The 5,927-nt window shown below is 38.9% G+C and overlaps 1 protein-coding gene across 1 annotated transcript; it reads left to right on the top strand.

Annotated features, from left to right (window-relative positions):
- Positions 1-3,244: 3,244 nt before the first annotated feature.
- Positions 3,245-4,109, top strand: LOC106527413 (uncharacterized; the record flags this gene model as incomplete). The annotated part of the gene is given in 1 exon segment (XM_014022287.1): positions 3,245-4,109. A coding segment is annotated over 1 exon segment (730 nt), but the record flags the coding sequence as incomplete, so codon positions are not given.
- Between the last annotated feature and the right edge of the window lie 1,818 nt (positions 4,110-5,927).

The raw sequence follows: 5,927 nt of genomic DNA, 5'->3' as shown, positions 1-5,927 counted from the left end.
GATAAAATTGTGAATGAAATTTGTGGATCTTTATGATAAATTAAAAAAAAACATTTAAAACCCACCTAGAGAACATGGGAAGTTGTTTTTATTTATATTTTAATAAATAAAATTTTTTGACTGGGGTGTTAAACAGAGAATCATCTTTGATTTAATATGGGGCAAACAAATGTTCTGTTGGTTAATGTGGTTTAATTAGAAAAACTCAGTGAATGTCACAGAAAGCCTCATACAGCAGTCTCTCAGGAGGAGAGTTTAATCACTCACAGAGTTGGACAGATCTGTTCAATAACAAAATTCTGAACATATATTTAATATAACGTTAGGTTTTACAGACCAAAGTCTCTGGTAGTTCAGGAGCAAAGAGCAGGAGGAGAGGAGAAGTCAGGACTGATCGCTGCAGTTACTCCAGTCGAGCCAACCGCTGCTTCAACCAAACTGCTCTCACTGAAAGTCCCGCCCTGCTCTGCTCTGATWGGAYWAAAHRGCTCTGGACTTCGTCTGATTTGTTGAAGGCAGTGTCTCAGTTTTATCTTTATATCAGGGTCCCGCTGTGGCACACAGAACAACAATCCATTCACACCAGTACCGCTGGATTCTTTTTAATTTTTTTAAGAAATCAGGTCGCATTTCATCTGGTGCGCGTTTTCCTTTTTTGACCGCGCATGCGTACCTGCGCACTGCTTATGTGCACCTCTGTGTATAAACACGCACTATCCTCTAAAAAAGTACTGTTAACTTTAGGTAGATGGGGTCAGGCAGATAAAGGGGAGAATGGGTTAAATCGTACCATACTTCGCAGAGAGCAGTCAGTAACGATTGCAGATCACTATGTGTGATAAATGACCACAGATAAGAAATGTGTCAGCAATTTTAAGTGAAAATCTTAATGGAATGGGTCTGTGACTTTCCCTGAAGATCCTTCCTTTAATTTTAAACTTCCAGAGTCTCAGAGCTTTCCCATTGTGTCTTTGGATCTTGAGAAGCATTGAAGAAACAGGGAGGAGCTGGTATTAGAGAGCTATTCAGCAGCAAGAAGACCATAAAGATTTAACCCTAGAAAAATAAAATAAAAACAGCAGTGACACCAGTCTTTGAGCCGGGTCATGACCAATTTTAAAGTGCAATAAAAGTCAAATTTTTCTTAACGTCTTTAACCTTGTGGAGCTCTGTAAGTTGACTATAACCCCAGCAAGCTGCATTATCCCAAATACTGCTGTTTCAGTTCACCTGAAACATAAAAACATCAGAAATCACAAAAGTTTTGAGCTTTATAAAGAGAACTGTGATCTGCAGTACAAACAAGATCTCAAACACTGCCCTCTGCTGGACACTAACATTACATACACTCGTGCAAAAATCAAACCCTTCAACAAGCTGTTACCCAGTAAATAATCCACATATATCTTGAACACATGACATATGTTGAATATATCAGTGCAACAGCAAACTTCCTAATTAGAAAAGATATTCAGATTTTTTTTGTCTGCAGCCCAAACACAGAGGTAAGGTTTACTGAGCCACAAGGCAAAAGACATGACCAATTTGTATGTAACGCATGACTCCCAACATCTCAGGCCAGGATCCCGGCTGTCTGCTTGGACCCGGTCAGTAAACAAGATCTAATTTCTGAAACTGATGTGTTTGAGGCAGCGTTCCCGTGCCTCAAAAGCAACTCAGTGTTCCAGGGCTTGGCAAGAGCCGGTGGAGAAACTTGGATCTGAGCTCCAGACAGAAATAAAGCAGCACAAAAAAAGAAAAAAAAAAAAAAAAGAAATACATATAAAAGGAATAACAGTTTCAAACAAAAGCAGTTTTGTGAAACTCAGGGGTAATATTGGAGAAAAGACAGATTTTTTTGGCAATGTTAGAACATTAAATTCCACCATAATCACTCTTATGCTTTGTACTTAAACTTACTTGTATAAATTTCAACAAGAGGTGATAAAAAAACAAAAGCGCTGAGGTTGTATTTTAGCTCAGTGAAAATTTCTCACCAAAACAAAGTACAAAATCTGTCAATCATGTAACCTTAAAACACGTCAAACTCAAGGCCCGCGGGCCAAATGTGACCCAACACAGCATTTTATGTGGTCTGCGAGAGCTTCAAAGATGCAATAAAATCTTTAAATACTCATTTGCTCCAGCAAAGCCAGCACTGACCACAAACTGCATCTCTCAAAACGCATGTAGATTATTTTACCCACAAAATGGCAGCATCCACCACTAGGTGGAGGTGCACAGGGGTCAAAAGCAATCCGCAGCCAGCAAAATTTGCTGCGCAAAAATCTCCATTTTTTGCTCCTTTTTCTGTGGCCCAATTGTACTGTAAGTGGGGGATTTCCCACGTACAAGTCTAGATAAAACTGCAATGCCCCCTCCAGTGGGAATACCCTGTCAGAATGTGGATGAGTTCAGTATCCAAGATGGCAACTACTCACCACATCTCATCAGTTAGTAAAATGTTAACTTTTAACAGTATTTCTGTATTATTTTTTTCACATTTAGTCAGTAACACACATTAATTTTCAGTGTTTATAACAGGACGTTAAAACACTGTTTCTGTGCAGGAAATACCACATAGAGCTCAGTTATTAGTGATGCTCAGCTGTAACAATGGGACGAGGAATGTGATATTTTGTGTTTAGTCGAAGTTAAACAAGAAAACCTTTGAGGGCCTCCACAATGATCTTTTTTGAGGCCCTCCATGAAAATGAATTTAACATCCCTGCCCTCCCCCGGTTTTTTGTTTTCAAATAATAATAAAAAAAACATTATTGACAAGAACTCTTCATTGATCACTCTGACATCTTCCACCTGATTAATAAAAACGTTGGCAAACATTTGTAATAACTTAAGAAACACCTCAACTCTACAGAGTGCTGATTTACAGTTCGAAACTAAAGTCAATTTTGCATAATAACAAGGAAGGAACTGAACAGGAAAAAACAAACTGATCTTATTTAGTTAAACCTGCCGTTGAATTGTAGCTGACTCAGCATTATTACATTCCTCAGCCAATCAAACCGACTCTTTTCTCTTAATTATGCCAATTTTCTATAAACTAAATTTTTAATCTTTATTTTTACAAAACCTAATCATTTCCTTAGGTTCTTTACTGGGATCATGTTCCTGTCCTATTGGTGTCTTGTTTTAAAATCAAAGACTCAGAAGCATTTTTTTACTTCTTACTTCATAAAACACGCAGTTACACATCAAAATGTGCAGTTCTATCTGTGACATGCTTAGGAGTTCATAAGTACACCACCAGGGCGGCCATAGAGGGTGATATGGGGTGGGAGCCCTGTCTGATCAAACAGAGAGCAGAAGTCATTCGATTGTGGAACCGCCTTGTGCGTTTACCTGAAGATAGGCTCACCAGAAAAATTTTTAATTGGGACAAATTTCATAGATATCCCTGGTCAAATGATGTTTTAGCATTATTTTCTTTAACAAACAGTACATTTTTATTTTTTAATAATTTACAATGCAAAATTACAACATTTAGGCAAACATTATTTCAGAAATACAAGGACCAGTGGAAATTTGAGGTGCTCAATAAACCAAAACTAAGAAGTTATGTTCAATTTAAAGATAATTTTGAGACAGAGCCTTATGTTGAAGGTAACTTAAAGAGACGGCAACGATCTCTTTGCGCGCAATTAAGAGCGGGGGTTTTGCCTCTTGCTGTTGAGGTCGGGAGATACAAAGGGCTTTTGGAGGAACAACGTGTGTGTGTTTTATGTSATTTAAATGTTGTTGAAGATGAATTTCATTTTTTGTTTTACTGTCCATTATATAATGATCTGAGAATGTCTATGTTTGAAAAGATCCAGCATAGAAATCCTGATTTGTTTTGGTTATCAGAGGGTGATATGTTAAGTTGGCTTTTTGACAAAGATACTTTCATTTTGGCAAAATTTATAGAAAGAGCATGGGTGCGTAGACAATTAGCACTTTATCCTGTTGTGTAAAATATTGTTTTTGTAAATGTATGGCCACTTCCTTTTTGTCCATGGTGTCTTATAAGCCTGTATAGGCTGGGCACTTTTAGTGCATGACACTTAAATAAAAATTTCATTCATTCATTCATTCATTCATTTCATTCATATAAAAAAAGGAATTCATTAAAACACTATAAATTTCCTCATGGAAGCCAATGGGTTTTTGACAACACATGACACGTCCCAGCACTTTTGGAACTTTATAGTTTTTTTTTTCACATCATTTAAAGTTTAAACAAGTCACATAAAGTTGGACTTTACATGTTTGAACTGGAATTTTGATCTAAATTAGATGATCCAGTTTTTTTCTGCAGAACATCCAGCTGACAGTTCAGGACACTAATTCTTAAACATTTGGCAAATAACTTCAACATTTTAGTACATAAACAAATGATATTATCATTTTTCACCTTGTGGTAAGACTTATGGTCAAAATCTCCCAAAATACAGAGGCCACACCCTGGGGTCATATGCACAATCTTCCGTAGACTTTAGTTAGATCAGGGGCATCCAATCCTGGTCCTTACAAGGAAACTATCCTGTAGGTTTTACAGGTTCCTCTGCTCCAGCACTAGCCTGGTTAAAACCAGCCCCATGTCCTTCGAGCAGTGAAGGGAATGAGCAGAACTGCATAGGAAGGCAAGGGCCAGGCTACTCCAGCACACCTGATCTGAATTAATGGGTGATTAACAGCCTCTGCAGAACTCGAAGGCCATTCAATCACTGAATAAGGTGTGTTGGTGCAGGGAAAATGGTAAAGCTTGCAGGAAAGTGGCCCCTGAGGGCCAGGTTTGGACTCCCCTAAGTTAGCTCAACAAGTGAGGACTCCTAAACCTATCGTCTGTATAAAAGATTGCAGAAACTTAAAAACTTGCGTGACACCATCAGAGCTATCTGCTGCTAACGGGTCAAGAATTTAGGAACTCCATCCGACTGTTAATTAACTATTTAGAGGTCTGCTGGTTTTTATTTTGACAACACAGAACTTCTGTCCAGAGGGCAGTTTTTCAAAAAGGTAGTGTACCAGGTGACGTCTGTTGTCTGCCATCTACTCAGCCCATCTCACAACCCTATGCAGTCGGTCTACTGCCCAGCTTGATGATGCAATGAAGCCTTTAGTGTGGACAGTGGAACCAAGGTAGAACACTGAAATGGAGGTGGTCTGGACTGTATACTGATCGTATCTCTGTAGAACTGGGGACACACTTCATCGGAGAGGTTTAGCTTTTTAAGCACCCTTAAAGGGATCCCTAATTAGTTGGAACATTAGACTTTTTTTGTTAAAATTTATTTTAACTGTAAAATAAAGACTGTAAAAATACTGTAGGCTGTTGTTTGTCTCGTTTGTCTCTATGTGGCCCTGTGATGGACTTGCGACATGTCCAGGGTGTACCCCATCCCTCGCACTGTGACTGCTGGATATGGGCGCCAGTGACCCTGAAAGGAAGAAGCGTGTACAGAAAATGGATGGATATTTTAAAACTGATGGAGCCATTTTATTTACACACAAAGCATTCTGGGTGAATGATGACGTAGACAGGTCATCGGTGTGAGCGAGCTATATCCACCCTGAAGGTTAGTCTTGGACAATATCTGATGATCGACTCTTTTAAATGAAACCAGAGAGCGTTGACAGAGAGGAGAAGGTAGAAATGACTCAGCCTGATGGAGGAAAACAGAGCAGCTTCATGGAAGAAGAACCTCAGACTGTTAGCCTTTGCGCTAGTGTCGACGCTATATTGCCTTATATGTATTAGCTCAGTGCTATCGTGACAGACTAACAAGCAAAACGGAGGTCCTCCATACATATTTTCAGTTGCAGGCTGAGTCATTTCTACCTTCTCCTCTCTGTCAACGCTCTCTGGTTTCATTTAAAAGAGTCGATCATCAGATATTGTCCAAGACTAACCTTCAGGGTGGATA

Source organism: Austrofundulus limnaeus, unplaced genomic scaffold (assembly GCF_001266775.1).
Source record: "Austrofundulus limnaeus strain Quisiro unplaced genomic scaffold, Austrofundulus_limnaeus-1.0 Scaffold323, whole genome shotgun sequence".
NCBI lineage: Eukaryota > Metazoa > Chordata > Actinopteri > Cyprinodontiformes > Rivulidae > Austrofundulus > Austrofundulus limnaeus.
This window is presented reverse-complemented; position numbering and strand designations above follow the sequence as displayed.